The 24,609-nt window shown below is 36.8% G+C and overlaps 1 protein-coding gene across 3 annotated transcripts; it reads right to left on the bottom strand.

The window, feature by feature from the left end:
- Window positions 1–1,921: 1,921 nt before the first annotated feature.
- On the bottom strand, window positions 1,922–23,818 carry DET3 (vacuolar ATP synthase subunit C (VATC) / V-ATPase C subunit / vacuolar proton pump C subunit (DET3)). Of its 3 annotated transcripts, none has more exons than XR_966673.3 (12): window positions 23,603–23,818; window positions 23,293–23,361; window positions 22,864–22,991; window positions 22,626–22,725; window positions 20,891–20,958; window positions 20,518–20,659; window positions 8,786–8,902; window positions 7,941–8,066; window positions 6,847–6,930; window positions 6,674–6,753; window positions 2,377–2,533; window positions 1,922–2,254 (listed from the first exon to the last, which is right to left on the bottom strand). XR_966673.3 is itself a non-coding variant. In XM_006844446.4 (11 exons), the coding sequence occupies exons 1-11, from the start codon at window positions 23,714–23,716 to the stop codon at window positions 2,437–2,439; spliced, it is 1,125 nt and encodes a 374-aa protein (XP_006844509.2). In that variant the 5' UTR covers window positions 23,717–23,818; the 3' UTR covers window positions 1,922–2,436. The 3 variants fall into 3 exon arrangements, 1 of the variants encoding a protein (XP_006844509.2); XR_966672.3 differs by having other exon boundaries at window positions 2,381–2,533; XM_006844446.4 differs by having other exon boundaries at window positions 1,922–2,533.
- Window positions 23,819–24,609: the final 791 nt, after the last annotated feature.

The raw sequence follows: 24,609 nt of genomic DNA, 5'->3' as shown, positions 1-24,609 counted from the left end.
AACAAAAATCCGAGAAATAAATCATAAAACTAAAACTATAATATACATCCTTCAAATTTTAAAAAAATTTAAAAATAAAAATAATTGTGTTCTCCATCAAGGATCCACCGGTGGGCAGAGTGGTAGTATCTAGGAAATGGAGTTGGTCCAATGAGTTAGCGGGGCTGATACCTCGACATACGGTCCCACCTTCCAATTACACCCTGAACATATGAAAAAAGAAAAAAAGATATATAGATCTCTCGAAAACTAATGAGAAGATATAGTGGGCCATGTAATAACTACAGAAGCTGATTCCATCAAATGGTACAATACGAGGCAGAAAATTCTGTAGAGAATTAGATCTCTTGAGTTTGAAATTATTGACATTTCTGAGAGATTGGAATAGATGTTTGCTCACATCTATAGAGTCGCTTTGTAATAAATTGTGATGTTTATATATATATATATATATATATATATATATATATAATCATTCACAGTTTATATGAGTCCATGTAGAAATGAGTCACCTCTTAAAAATCTATTTTTAAGATAGATTTTTGGACGTAATTTTAAAGACATGTAATCTCTAACATGAAGATATAAATAAATAAATTTCGAAAATTAGAAATAATAATTATATTAAGAAAACATGTGGACGGTTAGTTTCAATTGTGTTTAGATGGACCACCTATTTGTATCCATCCTAAAGATGGATGTTTTAACTTGGAGCCGCATATTGTAGAAATGTGGTCCAGCCCACATGAAAAAAAATTTCATATACATATATATATATATATATATATAGAGAGAGAGAGAGAGAGAGAGTTCAGTGAGAATAGCTCTCTAAACAAATAGCTTTTATTTAACTCTCACAATAATTTTGGTTTTAGAAAATGGGAAGTACTTGACGAGTATGGTCCCTACAGTCCAAGGTAATCTTCAAGATTTGGAACTTCCTTCTCTTACGTTTGGCCCAAGTTTGGACTGTCTTTTGGTCTGGTTCCTGAGAGAAAGGTTGAGGGCTCATGTTTGCCTCCAAGTACCACCTAAGCTGAACCATCTCCAAATCCCATTGCCAAAAACATTCGGCAGGTCACAGACATTGTAGCTACATTTTCTTGACCAGCTGGGCTAGAAACGTTAGTCATCGTTAAGAAAGAACCAAACTAAGGATAGCCATTCGTACATGACTGGAGCAGTGTTCTAAAAGCCGGAATCGGATGTTGGATTGGCCCTCTATTATATAGACCCAGATCCACAATTCTGATCGGATCGGTTATGCCTCTCCATTCAAAGGAATAATAAAACATTAAAAAACTAAAAACGTTGGATTGTCTGATTATTTGACCTCAGGCCTACGTTAGAACCTGGGGATTCCTCTCGTCCCAATTGGCAATTCTCGATCAGGATTGATAAATCTCAATCTGGATCAACAATGGGGGTGGAGAAAACAAAAAATAACATTATTCCCAAAATTTGGTCCTCCAAAATATTTCTCTATGTTTCAAATATCCCAAATTCAGTTGGACCGACCTTCTAGCCCAAAGTAAATATACAAGAGAAATAGAAAAGATTGTATGTTCCCACGAGTACGAAATGTAGATTTGCTCTCTAAGGCAAAAACCTCAATAAAGTGTTATCAAGTTAAACCAAATTTTTGAGATAAAAGAAATCACAGTCTATGATTACTTTCTGGATGGTGCATTAGGTACTAAAAACTTTGTCCTTTTATTTCTCACTCTAAAAATACTCATTTGGTGATATTCTAAAATGGATCTCCAGAGTACAACTCAAGAAAATCCTTGGATATAGTTTATTTCCTTGGAAGGAGGTTATTTCCGATTTAATGTAGCTTTTTGCTATTAAGCAAAGTATTAGAGAAAGAGAGAGTACTGAAAGAAAGGAAAAGTTCTGCGAGTCAGTGGATTCACTAGCCTTTTGACTCGCAAACGTCCATTTTTAAGATGGACCTCCACATATGTGATGTACGGTGCAACAACATACAAAATCCGTTTCCCATGATGTGCGGTAGAAGATCAATCACAAGTTCCCATGAAACATTCATCTGGGTACGATTGATTCTATCATCAAGAATGGACAAAGGACGCCACTCAATTGGTTTCTACAGTCGTTTCTCAACACTACAATCCATCAATTAAAACCTCAACAAAGATAAATACATTACCCAATTTTTCAGATATTGATACTTCAAAACCCACAGCGATAGGCTCTGATTTAAACCTCCAGAGTCCAACCGGGCACTGACACCCTATCATAAGCCGCCACAAAAAATTCAGAAAAAAATAATATAATAGAAAAAGAATCGGGCAAGCAGTGCTAATTTACAGTGTTAAATGAACAGTTCCACAAATTCTTGGAGCTCTTTATTACATACCAAAGTCGATCGATCCCTCGAACTTAGGCTTTTGAAATGGAGGATGCAAATAACGATTAAATCAAATTGATTGTGAAGGAGACATAAGGATATGCATCTGCCTCGCCTACAAGCCCAAGGAGCCCACCTTCATCTTCAGACTTCCAAAGGGCACTGACAAACACCAAAATTTCAGTACACGGTGTTATATATATATATATATATATTATAAACATATATATAATGATAATGATACTGATTATTGTTCTTGTTCTTATTTTTTAATGACTCACCTCATATTAGATGATTTAAAGGGTGTGGTTTACATAAAGTTGCAACCTTAAACAATCAAAGCATGGTGCACCTCTAAATTTTATCATAAGATGTAATTTTGGGGTCAAAATTTCTTAGGATGGCCTGATAATATTTTTTCATCTCTAATTATAAACTCCAAAAATGGTTCAAATCAAGTAAATTTATAAACACATGAAAATATTGAAAAATGGATGATCCAGATAATGTGTTGCAAGATGCACTCTTTTGGGACTCTAAATCTTCTTCTTCTTTTTTCTCCATATATCTCGATGTCAAGATGATCAATTAGAGGGTTTTTCAAGGTGCACCTTAATTCTACATTTCAAAGTGGCAATCTTATATAAACTTTTTCCTAATTTAAAAGTAAATTGTTATGCAAGTATGTGGTACACAGTGGGACATCCACCGCTCATTTCCAACAACAGATAGTGGAGATGAACCACAATATAAAAGATGGATATTCACCCGCATCCAATTAATCTCCACCATCCAATGTCAGGAACAAACAATCGACATTACAGATGTGTACCGTCCATCATACCCCATTGGCAGTCACATCCGCATATAATTAGAGCCAAATAATAACACGTGGTATACATGATATCAACAAGTACATATGCAATAAAAATGGTGGGATACTGTCGAGCAAAAGAAAAACAAGAAAGACCAAATGTGGTTTCAAGCTATTCTAAACTTCCAATACACAAATGGTTGCCTGTCTAAGCAACTCCGATGTATATGCGGCCCAAAACATGTACATGAATGATGCTCATATATGTGGCCCATGACCATAAGTAGTCGCGCATGAGTGAAAATGGATATGCCTAGAGTCTTCTGGATCTCTGGGAGCAAGAAACAAGAAGTGTTAGTATCTCACTTAAGGCTCATCTCCCTCCAGTATCTGGATGGCCCTTAATTCAAGCTTTGATGCACTCGTAGAACTCCAGAAAACCCTGACATTTACTCTCACAGACTCCTTTTCTAATGTTAACAGGATTTCATTGATTTAAAATGTGTGTGCATGTATTTTTCTTCTGTACAAAATAAGTCTGCACATAAAAGACTCGAGCTGCGTAAGAAATTGAAATAAGAACTCTTTAACACATCCGTCTATGAAGTTAGGCCTAAAAAGTTGTTATAATTAAAGGGGTTTGGGGTTTCCTTCTTACACAAGGGAGTCCACCAGCTCGTGAGACTCCCTCCAGATGTAGCAAAACACTCTGCTCATAATGCTAAGACTAAAAGATCTCATCAAAAACTTTTTTGAGCTTCCAAGGGCAAGGTTCTCTACGACTCGCCCAAGTTATTACTGTAGTGGAATCCCTCTTCAACGAATAAGTTCTTCACGCTAAAATCAAGGTTTCTGAGGCAGAATAGCAGCGCCCAGGCCGAATAGCACTACCCCCTAAACAGTCTGAAGTTGAACTCCGCAAATTCTCAAAAAATGGAAGTCAGAGAGAGAGGGAGAGAGAGAGAGAGAGATAGATAGAGAGAGAGAATTCTCCATCATGTCCAACAAGATCAGAGGATGATCCGAGATTGAATTACCAAGGCTCTTCAAATCACTTTCATTAACTGGGACTCCCAAAGATAGTAACCAAGAATCTAACTGGAGCAGGAACAGATAATCTGCCAACTAAAAAATATGTAGCGAACTTCGGAATCGATCAATAAACCCAATCTTTATCTACTGTTCATAACTCTCCTTAATCTATTTCACAAGCTCTTGGATCAACAGATGCATACCCTCTTAAAACCTCCTCAGAATGGGAGTTCTCAGAGAAAACCGAATTTGAGATAGGGACCCATACCCAATCTATGAACATTCCCCATTACATTAAAAAGGCTCTCCAGGGGTAAATAGATATTCCCTGGTCCATCTGATCAAATTAAGTGAATCACCCTCTACAATGAAGGATCAAAGGAAAAAACCAAACAGAACCTTAAGACAATTCATACCTCATGACAGCCCTCATTTTAGCAGTTTAGTCATTTAAACACATGTTGGCTGGGCCTGCAAAGTCCGAAGTATTCTTCCAAGGCTACTAAAATTCAATCATGACCATGGATTCCCTAGGGATATGCGGATGCCATCGAAATTTTCAAGGAGTCCAGCAAGCACTTGGTTTAGGTTTCTAGACTCTGCTCTAAGTCACTAGTATCGGACTTTCAAACCAGGTCTGCTAGTCAGAAGACACATAACTCCTTTAAGGACAAGGCTCAACAAAATCATGGCTCTGCAGAACCCACCTGTCTAATTCCCTCAGCGCCATTCTGACCATATTTTCCTTGAGCAGTGTAGACCAGAGGTGGTTCCTATATATATACAAGGCCTTATTGATCAACCTTGCGAACCTGGTCACAATGCCCAGAGAAGTAGGCATGCAGATATGCAGAGATCCTTGTATCTGACCAATATTTATACTCACTTTGAACTTTTTTCGCTTATCTGCCAACCAGGCAGGTACATAGAATATGGGAATAGCTGAATGGAGTATTAGCAAAGCGTAGTTATGAAGCTCCACCAGACGAGGACATCATTGACTCTCCCACAATGCAAGCCTTGCTCAAATTCATTGATCAGCAGATTGCATTTCCAAGGTTCGATGCTACACAAAGAAATTGCTAGATGGCTATTCCACTTTATAACGTAAATTGATGGAGAAATCCTCAACTCTTGAAGCCTTCCCTCAGATGCAAGGACAGAACTTGTGTATGATGATTTCAATCCAAACACTTTCCTGCAGCATCTCAGGATCATCCTCGTACTATTTATCATCAGAATCGCAAAATACAATGATATGATTTGCAAACTGAAGATCTGCAACTATCTGCATTCCCCAAGCAACGAGGACTTCTTCAATCAGGCTTAAGCAAATTACTTCATGAACCAACTGATAAGGCTTCTAGCACGATGAAAAAGATAAAGGACGATTGAGATTCTCAGAAACTCTCTCCCTCTATGAAAAAATCAATCCTCCATAGGTGCCTCACTTTTACTTCTAAACTAATGCAGAAAGAAAATAGTGGGTGCACTTGTTGAAAGCCTAAGGAAACTTGAGAGCTTCCAAAGAAACATTTTAGCAATTCATCCAACAAAACTGAGGACAGGAAAAAGACCATTCTAACATCCCTCAATGTGAACGATCAAGGAATCCCATTCTCTCCAACAAACTAGTACAAAAGCCTTCATCAGAACCATTATAATCCTGCTTGTCATTAGTTTACTTTTACAATGAGTAGATCTTTGCGTGTTCGTACTGGGTGAAGAGAATGTACTTGTAGCATTTAACGTCTAATAAGGGTATCATAAATGTTTTAACATGGAATTCTTCATTTAATAGCATATGTTCTAAATTTCCACTGAAATAGAGGATAGTAGAGTAAAGTACAAAGTAACAAGTGCAGCAATTCATTGAGAGCTTCCTACAGGTTAACTCTCCTCTAAGCATCCTTCTCTGAGCAGAGAACTCTTTGCATCATGGGCATCCCCTAATAGGTGACAAGGTACTTCTTTCCCACTCCACTATCTCCAATGCTTATTCACATGAATTATGCAGTTATGAATAGTTAAATACTTTTCTAGGCATGGAAGGTGCAGAGCATGCTCTTCCATCATTACATCCAAATCACAACAAACCTATGGCTCCTAAAATTTCTGTCTTTGGATGTAAAGCACATGAAATCAGTTTAGTCAAAGTCAGAGGCATCAAGCTTTCTCATGTGTCTGTATAATCGTCATCCGAGGAAATAACCAGGGCAACATTCTTTCCTTGTTCCTCTTCCATAACCCATACTGGCATAATTCAATAGCCAGTCTTCCAAAAAGCAATCAATAGATGGTTTATTATGATAGACTTTTAAGATTTGTAACCATTAATTGTTCAGTAGTTCAGCCAAATCTAATGATCAAGTATCAGTACACCCTATGGGTCCAATCAAAGCATGAGAGTACTGAAACAGGAACGAGGGATTTGAAGCCCCAACCAAAAATTTCACCTGTTTCTGCTACCGCAGTGCCCTTCTAAAATACTACGAACTTTCTTCTCACTCTTGGTTGGTGGAGCTAAGACCGCGGCCTGAAATTAACACCGAAGCAAGAACTGGTTATCTTGCAGACTCTGACATGAATTTGACAAAAACGTTGTCATGTTAGTAAAGAATCTAGATACCAAGAAAGATGGAGGCAAGCCATATCTCAGAATGCTCTCTGCAAAGACACGAACTGCACAGAAATGCATCCAGGAGCTGAAAACCTGGCAAGAAAAATAGATTCACAAAATAAGTTGATACAAATAAAACTAAAAACACATTAATAAGCAAAAATAATCTCAACAAATTGAATCCGAAGTTCATTAAAAAAGTCTATTCCTAGAATTGGGGGTTGTGATCTTTGCTTTTAGTTTCATGGTACTGATCAATTGCTTTTTCTTTTATGAAAGTTGTTATGATATATTTATAAAGCAAAAATAGGTTTGTCTTCATAATGGATAGCCATCTGATACATTGTAAATTCAGTGTAACCCTGCATCGCATAGCAGAATGCTCATGATTTTTAACAAAGTACCATAAACTTTGCATAATTTGGCACACATGCACATTGGAAAAGATTTTTAACAAAGTATCATTTGCTTATTAATGTGAGCCCATGCTTATTAGAGACAATTATTTTATGCCAAATGAAAGATTGCACCTTGCAATAAAACCTCTGTAATGTAATATATATAGCAGTGAACTAAAATTGCCATTCTGCATGAAACATGCCAAACATTAAAAATCCTTCAAGCAGGCAATGTAAGACTTCTAAAATTCTTCCAAAATATGTTTAACATGTTTAACTTGATATGTAATCCATTTTGCAGAACACAAACAAGTGGCTCTTTATTAACATCAAATTGTCTATAGGAAAGATATAATCTCCAGTTGCCACCATGTGCTTCACCAGACTTAAGGAGGTTATAGTTAAATGTTAATACACTACACTCATTGCATTAAGAAATGAAATCTGGACTAAAATTGAATTGAAGGAAAATAACTATTTATTTCATGGCAGGAGGTGATTCCGTGCTTTGCAATATAACACAAAGCAACAAGGTCATTCATATCATGTCGAAAAGAAAAACACAAGGCAACAAGGCCGACCGTGTCCAATGTTCTATCACCAGAACACTGTCAGAGACATCACTACAAATACACCCAAATCAGGTATGATAGCACTCAAAATCTATGAAACTATACATCATTGTGTAAGGAGCAGAAAATTTACCTCCCCGTAACTAGCATAGCACCATTGTAGAAGAGAGTGGCTCATTGTTTCCTGGTCTTGCAGCAACTTCTCCAATTCCTGTTGTCGCTTATCTTGTGCTTCAGGACTGTATTCGAAATCACGAATCTAAATAAAATGAAGCATTAAAAGGAGATTCAGTTATCCTAACTGGGCTAAATGTTTCATAAAAATTCTGAACAAAATGGAAGTAAAATATGATGAACTACATCATTTTTTATTGGGTGTGATTTGTATAAGGCTGAGGCCCTAAACAATCAAAGTATGGCGCACCTTCAAATGGTGTCGAAAGATGTTGCGGTACTGGAAATTTTTGGGATGGCTTAAAAATTTATTTTCATCTATAATTAAAAAATTTAAACCTCTAAAGGTAGTGTAGATCAAGGATCTATGAACACTTGAAAATCTTGAAAATTGACGCTCCAAAAAATACATTACAAGAAGCACTATTGCCAGGATTTAAAATCCATTTTTTCTCATGTCCATACATCTTGAGGTCGAGATGATCGCTTTGAGGATTTTTGGGCATTGAAACAACCTCTTCTAGTGAATTTTTGAGGTGCGCCTTAATTTGATCGTTTAGGGCCTCACCCTTATATAAATGTTTTCCTCTTTTATTATAAAACTCTCATTTGGAAAAATGTCAGCCAAGAATTCTGAGCCATGTGAGAATTTATATACAAATAATAAAGATGGTAAAGTTGGAATTTTGGTATTCCTCAAAAGTCAAACCCGGAGAATCATTTCTGAGGATTGTCAAGGTTATTTTCTAATATATAGAATCATCCTCAGTTCGAGAATAAGCAGAAATAAGAAACCTAACCTACCTGAAATCCCCTCTCACGTGCACTGATTCTGAAATTGTCTGCAACTTTACGAAACAGCATTACAGTGTAGAGAGCATACTCATTGTCCTCATACAACTTCTTAGAGGACCTTGGCACCTGAGAGATTGCAAATAAGCTGATTCATAAATAAAACAAATAGGAACTAAGAAATCAAACATTTGAAAGCATGCTAAAAGGTATCTTGCCAAAGTGACAAAAAATCATTTCTAGCAATATGGAACAACAAAAGAATTCAGTTCAGCTACATATGCTAAAAGAGTGGTTTAATCATCATAAAACTCCCTCATAAAATTTCAACCATTTCACATTTTCCATGATTGCAAGTATCTTAGAACTACAATCGACTGTTCTACTTCCACGCAAACTATCTAAATCTGTATTCTTTTAAATTTCATAATGTTATTTTAAATTCCATAACGACTTCCTCTCTTAAATTCCTTTAGCCTAATCAAGAATTAGATTTCAATGATCCAAATGTAATGAACAGAACTCATTTCTCACTACCTCAAAATTTGGAAAGAAAAACTCCTTTTAGAGGCAAAATGTGAGTTTGTTGGGTATCTGAATTGTAGTGTTCAGTTAGATCCAAACCCATTAGCTAGTTTAACTGCTCTCTGCTAACAATTTTTTACAAACTTTTGGTTCAGTAAGGGACCCAGCTACATACTGTAAAGTCAAATATCGAAACTGGTCCACACGCTAGTAATTACCAGCAAATCAATAACGTTTTCGGAAAAATTAAGAAAAATATTAAACAAACTTAGCTGTAGTCCCAAGTACACATATGAAATTGGTTTTCCTCAAATGGAACTTCACTTGATTTTCTTCTAGATTACCTATCAAAATGCATATACTCCTCCAGATCTACTTCTACAAGCACACTAACACAGTCTGCAGGTAGAATTTGTATTTAAATACAGGAAGAGATCTATAGAAATCATGGCCAGCTAATTGCAGGTTCACAAAATGCTAATGTGACATACAATATGACTCATTTGTAAGGGATTGTATCATAGTTGTTGGAGGAGGGAGCAGGTTTAAGAGCGGGATCAGTTCGGGGACGCCGAAATGCCATATGGTGGAAGCTCCATGGGGTTAGGATCGACGTCCGTACATTCAACAAATTAATGAGCTACATCCGAGGATAACTGGGAGCATGATCCCATGTTACTGGGATCGAGGTCTTGACTTGGAAGGATTTAAGCTCTACTTTCCATAAAACAAGATCAATTAATAGTACATGATAAAATTAAGATGAGCCAATGCCCGCTCGATCCATTATCATACACCTTAGGTTATTACCAATGCCATAGTTATAGTACTCAAATTTACTACAATAATACAATTTACAACATCATAAATACCATAATTCGAGCTTACCATGATGTGATATGCATGACAGTGTAACATATTCTTAAGAAAAAAATCTGTAATACCGAGGAGCAATAGTTTAGTTAATAGTATAGCTCCTCTCCTTGGAGGGATCCTACAAGCATGTAGGCAGAGATCCCATTTTATAGGGAGCGAGCTCCCTACATCTCTAAACCTAGCTCCCTCTAAGATCCCCTAGAAGAACCAGAGGATGGGATTCCCAAAGTGGAACGGTGGCCTTACCCCAAGGTTCCCTCAACTATAGAATGTATACAAAGAAAACATTTATCTTTATTACAAGGAGGTCACAATCACTCCAATTCATTAGATGTAAAATTGCATGGCTTGGGATAGTCATGGAATTTGAGAAAAAAATTGAACTTTAAGTCTTTTCAATGACACTTTTACAACCACCCATTTTAAAATCCAAGGGACAAGAATGATTGCGACCTCCTTGCACTCTGTGTGTGTGTCTTTTCAATGACACTCTTACAACCACCCATTTTAAAATCCAAGGGACAAGAATGATTGCGACCTCCTTGTACTCTGTGTGTGTGTGTGTGTGTATGTGTGTGTATGTGTGTGTGTGAGCCAATGGGCTCACAAGAAAAAATAAGCCCAATGGCCCAGATTGAATTTGGGCTGATCTAACGAACACAGATGCCCAATAGTGTTTGAATTTTAATTTTTTTTTCTACAAATCCAAATCACTTGAAATTTTAGAAGTGTGTTGATAAAAAATAGGTGAATATTCGAAAAATATTAAAAAAATATTTTACATGAAAAAAATACCAAAATATCCTCGTAAAGTTTTAAGGGTATTTTTGTCATTTTTACTTTTGCGGATTATTTTTTTATATTTTTATTAGGTGCGGCTTGATGAGAAGAATATTCACCTAAAATTTCAAGTGATTTGGATTCGTAGAAAAAAAAAATTAAAATTCATACTCTCGGCCGTCATATCGGCCAAGATTCAATCTAGGCCATTGGGCTTATACCATTATGTGCGCTAGTGGGCGCACGTCTTACGTCTTTCTTGACCTCAGCGGCTCTCCTGGCCTTAACGGTCTCTTAGACTAGGTGTCTCTAGCCTCAACTCTCGAACCAACTTTCTCTAATGGGAAATTTAATTAGGTTTCTAGCTAATAAAGTCTGATCTCAAAATAATAATAATTTTGTTAGCTAAATTGTTAAGGGGTTGGCTCTGATACCACGCCAAGATCATCCCACAATTATTATTTATTTATTATTTATTTTATTTTATGATAACAATCTAAGATATCCTAGATATATTAATAAGCTAATAAGAACAAGCAATGAGAATGGAGATATCTCAATCAATATCCAAGTAGCATAAGATTGGTATACTTTAATACTGAATACTGCTCTAAATTGCATTATAACACAGCATTTATTAACAAAGAATGGAAACAAACTTATACAGATTCCAGACTGTATGATACAGACTTCAGACTGTATAATACAAAATAGAAACAGGGATTACAGAGGTTATAGACAACCTTATACAGAGATTACAGACTGTATAACACACATTCTAACAGACTGTACTATCAAACTATTTACAGACTTATTACAACAAATTACAGAAAGAAAGAAAGCTTACAGTTACAGAAGCAGTAGCTGCAGAAAGCTCTCCACTCGCTTGGACAATAACTAGGTAACCTACTAAGGTTACAATCACACATATATTTTAAGGGAAAGAGATATGAGAAAGAAAGAGAGAAAAAGAAGATGGAGAAGAGAAAGAAAATGGAGATGAACTAGGAAGGGACTTCTGAAGTCCCTGATGCTTCTCTGATGTGTTTTTTCTCTGAAGGATACTTGCTGCTATTTATAGGCTTGGATGTGAGTCGGACTTCAAAACCAATTAATTGTCTTGCTGGCTGCTTTACAGGTGGATGCTTGAGATTCGTTTGTCAATAAAGGTAGATGGACAGGTGGATGGCAATTGATGAAGGGAATCTGCTTTATAAAAGGGATGGACAAGTGGATGGCTCACAAAGGGAAGGAATCTTTTCAGTGGCCGTCTTCTGTAGCTGATTTGTCGGCACTATTGGTTGTGGAATCCACGTGGCATTGTTACTTGTCGTATAGTGTCGGTAAAGGATAAAGAGGAATCTTTGCACAGGTAACTGTCTTTTTCTTGAAGTGACTTCTTTTTGCTGGGCAACCGGGTTTGGGTTTTGAGTCGGGTCTGGTTAATACAGAGTCTGTTTCTGTGAGCAACCATGAGCAGACTAGTCTTCAGTTTCTTCAGATTCTTTTCCTTCTTCATTGTGAATTTGCGCTGTCTTTGCTTCTTCAGTGAAAATTTGTAATAGTTGCTGTTCAAGCTCTGCTTTTGTAGCCTTTGGGTTTTGCTTTCTCATAAGGGATATATATTCTGCTAGGCTATTTGGGTTGATATATGAATATGATTTGTAGGCTAATGGAATTTGTTTCATTTGAATATTACCAGGCTCCAAATTATGGTAGACAAAGACTTCCCACCATTTGATTGAAATTATTTTCCCAACACATGGAATGTATTCATAATTTTGGATATTATTTTGTGAAATTGCATATATCCATTTAAGGATCCAAGGGATCTGATACAAAGCAATAAAATATAAGTGATAATCGATGTTGGGGTCTTTTCCATTATATTCAATAAACTTAGCTTGGGATAATTGCAGGGACTCTGGCATTATTTGGGATCCTGATCCCCATACTGCAAACCAGTTTCTGAACCAGTTTGGGAATGGGTCAGATACTGGCATTTTGAATTGGATAAACCAGGTATGAGAGTTATACTGGTTTTGGATTGACAGGACTTTATGCCATGCATCAATGTATTCTGAATATCGGTAGTATTTATTTGGAAATTCTGGGGATATCAATTTCTTTGATCTGGAAGGGTCAGATCCCCATTCGCTGAATTGTAACACTTTTCTTATTTGTAATTTTGAATATGATATTATTTTGGAATTTTTCTAATAATAATGAGCCAAAGTAATTGAACCAGTTTCAAGTAATATCATCTCATACCACTCTCTGGTTTTTATCCCATTAGAGGGACTGAGGTTATTACAAAGATAATATTTAGCAACAGTATTTGGGTCATCATTTATATGAATATCTTCTATAATAGAATCTACAACAAAAGCAATTTCTTCATACTGGGATCTTCCAGTAGAAGTGGTTTTCTTGAGTATTGGAGATTGTAAAAATACTGGTGTTTGAGGAAAAGGTGAAGGCTGGCTGGAATATGCTGGATAATTTATAACTGGACAATTTGGAGTATGGTGTAAGGTTTCTTATTGGTGATGGAGAAGAGGTTGCTGGTACTATATCAAGCGAGATATCCATTGGTGCTTTTCCTTTATTAGTATTCATGGTTCTATTTTTATTAAACAATATTAAAGCTTAAGAAGGTTCTTCTGGGTCAGACTGATCTGTTCTGCCCCCCCTACAAAAATTCACGAGTTAGAAAATCAGGGAGATGATTAGCAGAGCCGTGTAAATGTTCTATAGTAAAATCGAAAGCTGAGAGGATTGCTTGCCATCTAACAAATATTTGTTTAGAGACTACGTTTTGCACATCTTTAAGAAGAATGTCTTTAGCATCTTTACGGTCAGTACGAATAAGAAAGGTGGTATTTAAAACATCACTCTGAAACTTCGTAACACAATGAACTATAGCTAAAATTTCTTTTTTAACAGTGGAATAATTCTGTTGAGTAGAATTCCATGCTTTAGAAGTATAACGAACTAATTGTTCTGTAAAATTTATTTTTTGTTTTAAAATTCCTCCTAAGCCTAATTCGGATGCATCACATTCAATTATTTTAAAAGCATTTGGTTATATTTTAAAACCATACCCAATAAAAAAGATTTATTAGATAGATTAATAAATGCTTATATCTTTTCTAAATTTGATTTAAAATCCGTATATTGGCAAATTCAAATAAAAGAAGAAGATAGATATAAAAGAGCTTTTAATGTACCATTTGGACAATATGAGTGGAATGTTATGCCTTTCGGATTAAAAAATGCTCCATCAGAATTTCAAAGAATAATGAATGATGTTTTTAATCCCTACTTGAAATTTATGATAGTATATATTGATGATGTATTGATCTTTTCTGAAGATATACCACAGCATGTAAAACATATAAATATTTTTATAAAAGCCATAAAACATGCAGGATTGGTAGTCTCTGCAAAAAAGATGAGTTTATTCCAAACTAAAATTAGATTCCTATGACATAATATATCTCAAAGAACAATTATACCAATAGATCGATCCATACAATTTGCTGATAAATTTCCAGACATTATATTAAACAAAAAAGAATTACAAAGATTCTTAGGATGCCTCAATTATATAGTAGACTTTTATGAAAACTTAGCCCTAGATGCAAAACCACTATATGATAGGTTCAAAAAGAATCCTCCCAAATGGACTGATATCCATACGCAAGCAGTAAAACGACTTAAACTAAAATCTAAAGAATTACCTTGTCTGTCACTTCCAGATCCAAGTGCTTTTAAAATAATTGAATGTGATGCATCCGAATTAGGCTTAGCAGGAATTTTAAAACAAAAAATAAATTCTACAGAACAATTAGTTCGTTATACTTCTAAAGCATGGAATTCTACTCAACAGAATTATTCCACTGTTAAAAAAGAAATTTTAGCTATAGTTCATTGTGTTACTAAGTTTCAGAGTGATGTTTTAAATACCACCTTTCTTATTCGTACTGATTGTAAAGCTGCTAAAGACATTCTTCTTAAAGATGTGCAAAACGTAGTCTCTAAACAAATATTTGCTAGATGGCAAGCAATCCTCTCAGCTTTCGATTTTACTATAGAACATTTACACGGCTCTGCTAATTATCTCCCTGATTTTCTAACTCATGAATTTTTGCAGGGGGGCAGAACAGATCAGTCTGACCCAGAAGAACCTTCTTTAGCTTTAATATTGTTTAATAAAATAGAACCATGAATACTAATAAAGGAAAAGCACCAATGGATATCTCGCTTGATATAATACTAGCAACCTCTTCTCCATCACCAATAAGAAGCCTTACACCATCCCCCAAATAGTCCAGTTATAAATTATCCAGCATATTCCGGCCAGCCTTCACCTTTTCCTCAAACACCAGTATTTTTACAATCTCCAATACCTAAGAAAACCACTTCTACTGGCAGATCCCAGTATGAAGAAATTGCTTTTGTTGTAGATTCTATTATAGAAGATATTCATATAAATGATGACCCAAATACTGTTGCTAAATATTATCTTTGTAATAACCTCAATCCCTCTAATGGGATAAAAACCAGAGAGTGGTATGAGATGATATTACTTGAAACTGGTTCAATTACTGTGGCTCATTATTATTAGAAAAATTTCAAAATAATATCATATTCAAAATTACAAATAAGAAAAGTGTTACAATTCAGCGAATGGGGATCTGATCCTTCCAGATCAAAGAAATTGATATCCCCAAAATTCCCAAATAAATACTACCGATATTCTGACTACATTGATGCATGGCATAAAGTCCTGTCAATACAAAACCAGTATAACTCTCATACCTGGTTTATCCAATTCAAAATGCCAGTATCTGACCCATTCCCAAATTGGTTCAGAAACTGGTTTGCAGTATGGGGATCAAGATCCTAAATAATGCCAGAATCCCTGCAATTATCCCAAGCCAAGTTTATTGAATATAATGGAAAAGACCCCAACATCGATTATCACTTATATTTTATTGCTTTGTATCAGATCCCTTGGATCCTTAAATGGACATATGCAATTTCACAAAATAATATCCAAAATTATGAATACATTCCATGTGTTGGGAAAATAATTTCAATCAAATGGTGGGACGTCTTTGTCTACCATAATTTGGAGCCTGATAATATTCAAATGAAACAAATTCCATTAGCCTACAAATCATATTCATATATCAACCCAAATAGCCTAGCAGAATATATATCCCTTATGAGAAAGCAAAACCCAAAGGCTACAAAAGCAGAGCTTGAAAAGCAACTATTACAAATTTTCACTGAAGAAGCAGAGACAGCACAAATTCACAATGAAGAAGAAAAAGAATCTGAAGAAACCGAAGACCAATCTGCTCATGGTTGCTCACAAAAACAGACTCTGTATTAACCAGACCCGACTCAAAACCCAGACCCGGTTGCCCAGCAAAAAGAAGTCACTTCAAGAAAAAGACAGTTACGTGTGCAAAGATTCCTCTTTAAGACAGTTACCTATGCAAAGATTCCTCTTTATCCTCTAAAAGACAGTTACATGCGCAAAGATTCCTCTTTATCCTCTACCGACACTATACGACAAGTAACAATGCCACATGGATTCCACAACCAATAGTGCCGACAAATCAGCTACAGAAGACAGCCACTGAAAAGATTCCTTCCCTCTGCGAGCCATCCACTTGTCCATCCCTTTTATGAAGCAGATTCCCTTCATCAATTGCCATCCACCTGTCCATCTACCTTTATTGACAGACGAATCTCAAGCATCCACCTGTAAAGCAGCCAGCAAGACAATTAATTCGTTTTGAAGTCCGACTCACATCCAGGCCTATAAATAGCAGCAAGCATCCTTCAGAGAAAAAACACACCAGAGAAGCATCAGAGACTTTAGAAGTCCCTTCCTAGTTCATCTCCATTTTCTTTCTCATCTCCATCTTCTTTTCTCATCTCCATCTTCTTTTTCTCTCTTTCTTTCTCAAATCTCTTTCTCTTAAAATATATGCGTGAATGTGACCTTAGTAGGTTACCTAGTTATGTTCCAAGCAAGTGGAGAGCTTTCTGCAGCTACTGCATCTGTAAACTGTAAGCTTTCTTTCTTTCTGTAATTTGTTGTAATAAGTCTGTAAACAGTTTGATAGTACAGTCTGTTAAAATGTGTGTTATACAGTCTGTAATCTCTGTATAAGGTTGTCTGTAACCTCTGTAATCCCTGTTTCTAGTTTGTATTATACAGTCTGTATCATACAGTCTGAAATCTGTATAAGTTTGTTTCCATTCTCTGTTAATAAATGCTGCGTTATAATGCAATTTAGAGCAGTATTCAGTATTAAAGTATACCAATCTTCTTATGCTACTTGGATATTGATTGATATATCTCCATTCTCATTGTATATATATATATATATATATATATATATATATATATATATATATATATATATATGGGGCCGATCCTTGGGCCCCTTCTTTGGCAAGGGAGTCGGCCCCTTCTTTGGCAAGGGAGTCTGTGATGGAATTTGCCTCCCTCCAAGTATGCCTCCAGACAATTTGCAAATCCGAACAATGACAGAAAATTTCGTCAAAAAGGTGATCAAGCCTCCACGTACACGGGGCTACAATGGAGGTCCACGAGATGACATTAACGAAGTCTCCTTCGATGATCAACAAGTTGCCCATGCCCTGTTGAAATTTCTTAGGCCAGTGAGAAGGGCCTCTGCTGCTGCCTGGTTAAAGTAGGAGCAGCCTATGGAATGCGCGACGGACCAGAGAGCGGCCAGCACTATTGCGGAAGATCCCTCCAACTCCCAATGGGCCGGGGTTGCCTAAGGAGCACCCATCGAAGTTGAACTTTATTTCGCATAAGGCGAGAGAGGACCAGAAAGAGGCTGATGGATTTGAGAAGGCCTTAGGTGAAGAAGGGCTTCCAAATTTGATGGAAATCTGTGAGGGAGAAGTGCTTGAAAGGTTTTGCGTTGGTAGCCCAAAAGATGACAAGGGAACGCACTTTTTCCAGGAGGGTGTCGGTATTTGAAAATCTCCCCTAAAAGTTCTTTGGTTCCATTCCAGCCAGAGGATCCAAAGGATTGCAGCTACCGAGGCTCTCCATAAAAGAATGCCTAATTTGGAACATGGAGGAGAAGGGTAGAAGAAAAAAGCTTGGGAATGGACTGCAGGGTGGCCCAGAACCACCCGTAAAGCTTGAGAATAAAACCCCAGAGGTGGGAAGCGAGCTCACAATGCCAAAAGGGTTGAGCGTTGGTTTCGGCTTCATTTAGGCACATGATGCACCGGTTGGGGATTTGCACACCCCTTCTTTGTAGATGATCTACAGTTAAGACTCTTTCATGAGTAGCCACCCAATTAAAGAACTGAATTCTTATTGGTATCATTGAGGTCCAAACTTTAGATGCTGGAAACAAATGGGAAAATGTAATCTGAGGAGACCTAAGAAGGGCATGTAGAAAGATGACACTAAAAACACACCGGAGAGGAAGGGGGTCCATACTAACTTGTCGAGGCCAAGAGGAGGGAGAAAGAAAGAGTGGAGGGCCTGCAATTCAAGAAAGGCTGGCATATCTACGTCATTTGGAGGCCTTCTGAATTTTGGATACCAAATCCCTTCATGGGGAGAGGAGGGCTTGAAATTCTCGGCAATGGGGGATAAAGGGTTGTGTACCAAAAGGAAGAGGGTAGGAAAAGCCTCCCTTAGAGGGGTATGACCAATCTATATGTCCGTCCAAAAGGCAATTCTGCTTCCCTCTCTCGGACAAAAGTGAATGTTGGCTAAGAAGCAATGAAGGCAGGATAGGAAACCCTTCCAAAGACTTGAGGCATTGTAGGGGACCCTGCAACTTCTTGCCATAGATGACCCCTTTGGACTGCATATCTCCACCACCACTTGCTGATAAGAGCAACATTGGTGGCTCTAATACCTAAACCCCCTCGGGATATTGGGATACAAACTGTTTCCCAAGCTACAAGGTGATATCTCCTTTCATTCCCGACCAGAGGAAACTTCTCATGAGTTGTTCAACGCGGTTAGCCATTGAGGCCAAGATCATGGAGATGGACATTTGGTAGATAGGGATGCTAGAGAGGATAGCCTTGATAAGGATGAGCCTCCCTGCCGGGAAAGAAATCTGCCTTTCCGCCCCGCAAATCTCCTGTCAAACTTGCCGATTATGTGGGCTCACTAACTAGATTTAGATTTGCCGATAAACACGGGTAATCCTAAGTAGCAAGAGGGCAAGGATTACGCTTTACAGCCCCAAAGGTTGGCAAAATGGGTAATAGATTCAAGACTCATGGCTACCCCCCATGATGGTGGTCTTGGAAAGATTAACTTTAAAACCCGTGGTCCATTGGAAGCACCTTAGGAAAATCCAATTTTGAACCATATAGTGGAGAATCCAATTATCAGATTTTGAACCATACAGTGGAGAATCCAATTCATCACTGTGTTGCTTACTCTGGCAGTATTCTGAAGCGAATTTCATATATACCTGCAATAAACTCCAAATCCCCTAAAATATGGATAGCAAGTTCCTGAGACACTGCTCTATCATCCCACCAATTTTGAGGTCGACTGATGTCATAAGGCCTCTGCTACCGCAGTGTGGCATTTTACAACCATATACAGATATTACTGAACAAATGCAAACCGCAGCGAATTAATTTGAGCCCCCTATTGGTATTGAAACTGAACAAAACTTAGTAATAGGTTCCTGAGACACTGCTCTATCTACCAAGTTTAATCTCAAAATGAGATAGACTGGGTGTCTGAGTTGACCACGATGAGGCATTCTGAGACCATATATTGACCGCAATGAACACTGTTGGATTATATTTGAAACCTAGGTGACTCCAAAAATCACCCAAAGCAGACATTTACAATAGAGACAAACGGGCCCACAAATGCCGGATGAAATTTGCAACTGTAAGGCAAACTTTAAAGTCTCAGTGTAAACTAAATTAACCTATGAAATCAAAATTTATCATGGAAAAGAAAGCTTGACATAGATTTAGCATCATTTCAGTGAACATTGTGTCAATGTCCAACCCCAAGAAATGTTACATGCAAGTAGAATGAAGTCATCTACAATTCAAGCCCAGATTCATAACTTCTAAGAACAAGTAATGGCACCTAAGAAAATTAGCCTTTAATAGGCATCAAACAGAAATCATTTTTCGTAAACAGAGAATATACTTTTAGCCATAAATAACAAAATAAATATTTTTTTCTCTCAGTACAACCAAATAACAACTGAAATTATTAATACCAATAAAACATTGCACTACTGAATAAATATACATACAATTGGAGTTCATTGGCAAAAAAATACAAAAAAATTTAAAAGATAATGAGAAATTCCAAAGGGAGCTTCAGGTTTCCTTATTGAAGATCCTCTCATTAAATACACTAACATCTCTAGTGAAAAGCCACACAATTTATAAAATCCTAAACACTGCATTGCAAAGGAAGAAAGAAATTTAAATATATGAATTTAGTGCTACAAAACGACCTCTTTAGCTAACAAACAATAGTGATATCATACCACAAATGTAGTAAGAGTCTCATAGCTTGATAACCAGTCCTTCTGAGAATACTTGGGAACGATTGCAAGTAGTGTTACCAAATGTTCAGATGTTATAATATCCTCTGGTTTCACTATATCAGAGAGATCACGCACAGCTAAGCTGAAATAAACAAAAAATTCACTCTCATTTCATAATTAACTAAAAAAACACTACAACATCAAAAGAGGCATAATACACGAAAATAACATCCAGTTAATATCAATGGGTGCAAGAGTGAACAAGCTCTTCGTGCATCTCCTAAAAAGCAGTATGCTGGATCCTTGTAGACTTGGACATCTAGCTTGTGTGAGCATTCATTTGCATGAGAAAATACAACTAATTCAGACCTACCTCCCACTTTGCTTTCTCTTGATCGCATTCAGCTGACTGCGAACATTGTTGAACTCCGCCACACGCACCTACACAAATCAAGCTTGTGAACAAGAAGGCAGACTTAAGGGCATATACATAAAGTTATTGGTTGAAACAATTTTGTTTTACTTTTTTACTTTTTTTATTATGAGTAGCAAACTAAAATTCTTATATCAGTTTGTATAAAATGCCCTCCAAACATTCACCAGTCTCTCATATTATCGGAACTCTATCAACGGCAATCATCCCCATTCAGTCTTATATCTCTCTCGCAACTCATTGTAATGATGTTGTCATGCCTTTCTACTGATTCTTTGTTTTATTAGTCTGTTTAATTCGTATGTCTATATAGATGCCTTAACTCTTATGCAATAAGTCATAACCAATTCATAGTGAGTGCAAACCAGATTTTTTTTTTTTTCTCTGAAAATCTCAAAACCAACCAAACCTGATTTTGTTACATCATCAAGATTGCGTCCATACCTCTTTATCTTAGTTATGGACAACTTAACTAGACACTTACAAGATGAAGTACCGTGGTGCATGCTGTTAGCAGATGGCATAGTTTTGATCAATGAGACCCGAAACGGTGTCAACGCAAAGTTAGAACTTTGGAGGGATGCTCTAGAATCTAAAAGTTTTAAAATTAGCCGGATTAAGATGGAGTATATGGGATGCAAGTTTAGTAATGAGAAGAGACGAGGAAGTAGTTAAGATCGATATCTTGGGTCGATAATCCAGGAAAATGGAGAGATTGAAGAAGATGTCGCACATAGAATTAGAGATGGGTGCACAAAGTGAAGATGTGCAATCGAAATTTTATGTGATCGCCGCATGCCAATGAAGTTGAAGGGCAAGTTCTATAGGACAGCTATGAGACCAGCTTTGCTCTATGGGCCAGAATGTTGGCGGTCAAAAAACAATATACTTATAAAATGAGTATAGCGGAGATGAGGATGTTGAGATTGATGTGTGACAAAACAAGAGAGGATAGATTCGAAATGAATACATTCGATAAAATTTAGGTGTGGCACCAATAGGCGATCAGATGAGAGAGAGTAGATTTAGGTGGGATGGCCATGTCTGGCGCAGACCCAGTACAGTACCTATTAGGAGGTACGAATTAGTTCAAGTGTAAAGCTCAAAAATGATAAGGGGTAAGCCTAAAGGACATGGTTGGAAGTAGTGAGAAAGTTATGGGGACTTATGGCTTCTCTAAGGGTATAGCCCTTAATAGAGCATCGAACCAGGATTTGTATAGTCGGCCCCAATTAGTTGGGAAAAGGCCTTGACGATGATGAAGATCATAGTTTTGAAAACTATGATAGTTTGCTATTCTATTTTCAATTTTTAGACTATCAAAACAAGCAAGTAATAAAATTAAAATGATCTTAAAAAAATCAATTTAAGGATCCATTTACTAGTCAATGTCGAAATTTATGGATAGCTTTGTTCAATCATCATACTTTTGAAATAATGATTTTTTTCCAACTTAAGGATAAAAATTATAACTTTGTTCCATCATCACACCTTTAAAATGTGTAACATAGCTTGCCATTCTATTCTCGATCTACAGACTCTCAAAAAAATCAAATAATTATTAAACCATCAAAAAATATGTTTAAAAAGTATAAAAGATCAAGTTAAGAGATTGATTACTAGTTAATACTGAAATTAACTTAAAGTGTCATAACAAGGAAAAAGTAGAAATTACCTTAAGATCATCTTCAATCCTGGACACATGAGCAAGAATATTGTCGACAATCTCTCTGAGAGGTGACATAGTGGGGTACTTAGCTTCATCCCACACAAACCTGGCATCAAAAACCAGATTTAAACTAGCACTCATCATTTGCAAGCCAATAAATATAACCAAAAAATTTCAAAAACAATGGAAAATGCCTAAAAAGCAATTGAATGAATAAGAGATTATTTTATAGAAGCAAATTTACCTTGTAATATAAGAATCCACTGGAACTCCATCAACTGTGAGAGTGCCGGTCTCTACACCTGAACTCCTCTCCAATTCTTCAATTTGACGCCTTAGTTTATGCGAAACACCTTCCACAAAACTGTTCGACTATCCATATATTCACCAATTCCCCACAATAAGTACAGATAAATAATCAATAAATCCAGCATTTTCTTATATGATTTAATTCACAGAGAAAGAGATTCTACCGTAGTTACTCATTCACCGGAACAAAGGACAGAGAAAGAGAAGATTGACATTTTACCTTGTTAATTCATTCACTGGAGAGAGAGAGAGGGAGGGAGCAGAATTATGCCATAAGCAGTCACTTACTGAATAAGAGGGAGAAGAGCGACAAAGAAAGAGAATAATCAGAATATCAGATATCTGAGAACCTATTCTTTCTTACCTTTACGAGATCATCGCTCAATGCGAGAAGAGAATCGAGGGTACCAACCCTAAGGTCTGGTATATTGAACTGCATAAATTACCCATTCTCAGTTCTTACAGCAAATAAACCCTAAATCACATCAAAAACCCCATCAAAAAATTCTCAGTTCTTACAGAAAAATAAACCCTAAATATATATAAAAAAATTAAATATTCAATTAACGATTTTCTCTATCTAAATGCAGATCTACCAGGAATCAATTCGCTCAATGTATCTCCCTCTCTAATTCCCTCTTTAATTCCAGATCTAGAGATAGAAAGTATCATACCCTATAAAGAGGAGTGTCAAAGGCATGCCTTGCGATCGATTCCCGTAATCTACTCCATAAAGAAGACGCTGAGTTCTCAACCGGAAGCGATATCACCCAGTAACGCGTCGCCATGGTTAGGGTTTCGAAGGTTCAAATTATGAAGGAAACGCAGACACAGAAGAGAGAGTCGAGCTCAGATTCTCTCGCCTTGCACTGAAAATCAACAAAGACGATGAGCAGCACTGAGTTTTTTCTGTGATTTTACGGACTGTGGATCATGGTTAGACTCCCTTGCGAGCAATAACGGGGTCCTATCATTTCGGAGCATTTCGTAGTAAAATTTCGTTTCGGCTTTCGGAGCAGTATGAAGATGGGTGACTGGAGACGATGGCTTGAAAGTTTGAACCGAAATTTCGTTCTGTTTCGGGGGTCGGAACTCCGACTTATTTCAGAATTCGGTGCGCACTAATTTAACGGTGGGCAGGACTCAAGAGGTGCGGATTTTTTTTGTTTCGAGGGGGTGAAATAATAAAGGAAAAATTGCATAAAGGCTGATTATTCTACAATACCTTTTCAAACGATCACCTGTTAAATTTAATGGTGATCCAATGAGGTCTTACATAAGTGACGAATATTCCTATAGAATCATTGCTCTTGTATAAAACCCCAAAACATACTTTCTATTAATTTACCCCACCAAACCTTTTTTAGTATTTGCCCTTTAAAATCTATGTTTACTAACAAAAACCCCAATACAAAAAAAAAAATTTCTTTTTTTACGAAAATTCCAATACATAACGAATCCTTTTCGGATTCCAATAATAAAAAATGCTGGACCGCACTTGTACAGACTGCTCATTTCAAAACTCGAGATTGCCACTTAAAAACACCGAATTGCCCCTTCAAAATGACCTACCACCATTTCAAAACATTGGTCTACCCCTTCAAAATGCTGGACCGCTCTTTTAAAACAGGATTGCCTATTTTTCGAATAACATAATCCCCGAACCTCCACATTGAAAAGC

This window comes from Amborella trichopoda, chromosome 6 (genome assembly GCF_054954075.1).
Source record: "Amborella trichopoda isolate Santa Cruz 75 chromosome 6, AtrichopodaSantaCruz75HAP2 v2.0, whole genome shotgun sequence".
NCBI classification, from domain to species: Eukaryota; Viridiplantae; Streptophyta; class Magnoliopsida; order Amborellales; family Amborellaceae; genus Amborella; species Amborella trichopoda.
Note: the sequence above shows the minus strand (reverse complement) of the source record. Positions and strands in the feature narration are given on the sequence as shown.